At 64.9% G+C, this 693-nt stretch overlaps 1 protein-coding gene across 1 annotated transcript in view; it reads right to left on the reverse strand.

Moving 5' to 3' along the window:
- Nucleotides 1-693, reverse strand: part of LOC119585825 — a gene marked incomplete in the record, with an annotated part of 115,457 nt that overhangs the window by 1,772 nt on the left and 112,992 nt on the right. Inside the window, 1 exon segment of the mRNA XM_037934550.1 lies at nt 5-513. Coding sequence (XP_037790478.1) covers nt 5-513 — 509 coding nt within the window.

Genomic DNA, 693 nt, shown 5'->3' on the forward strand with positions numbered 1-693 from the left:
CTACCTGGGTATGAGCCTGCGGCGGGACGAGTCGCTGAACCCCGGCAGCGTCACGTTGAGGCGCGAGGTGAGGAACACGGTGGGCACGGCCAGGGTGAGGTCCCCGCCCTCTCGGAAGGTGAAGAAGCCGCCCGCGCTGCCCCTCACCTGGTACGTGGCCTTCACCTTCACCTGCTTGAACGCCACGCGCACCAGGCCCTCCGAGGTGACCGGCGGGCGCTGCTTCCGCTCACGCCCCTGCCGCTCACGCCGCTCGGCTCCTCCCCTGGCCGCGCCCCCGCCCTCGGCCGCCTCCGGGTCCTGCATGGCCAGCTTCTCCCACCTCTCGTAGCGGTACAGGTCGTCGTCCCAGGAAGGCTCCTCCGCGTCGGCCTCCTCCTCGCCATCGTCGTACCAGTCGGCCTCGTGGGCCTCGCCGCCCTCCGCGCCCGCCGCCACGCCCTCGTGATGGCCGCGCGACACGCCCGCGAACAGGTCGTCGTACAGGTCGTCCGGGTGGAGGTTGAAGCTCACCTGCAGGGACGAGGGAAAGCGAGTCACCGACATGACACTGGTTGCACTGGCGGGCATGATGTTTTGCTACACATTAAGGGAAAGAGATATTATAAACACTTGACATACCCTTATAAAGCACAGTGATCATCGTCGTCACCACCGTCATCGTCGTCATTAATGCAATGCTGTGTTTAAAAA

Source organism: Penaeus monodon, chromosome 20 (assembly GCF_015228065.2).
Source record: "Penaeus monodon isolate SGIC_2016 chromosome 20, NSTDA_Pmon_1, whole genome shotgun sequence".
In the NCBI taxonomy this organism is placed as follows: domain Eukaryota; kingdom Metazoa; phylum Arthropoda; class Malacostraca; order Decapoda; family Penaeidae; genus Penaeus; species Penaeus monodon.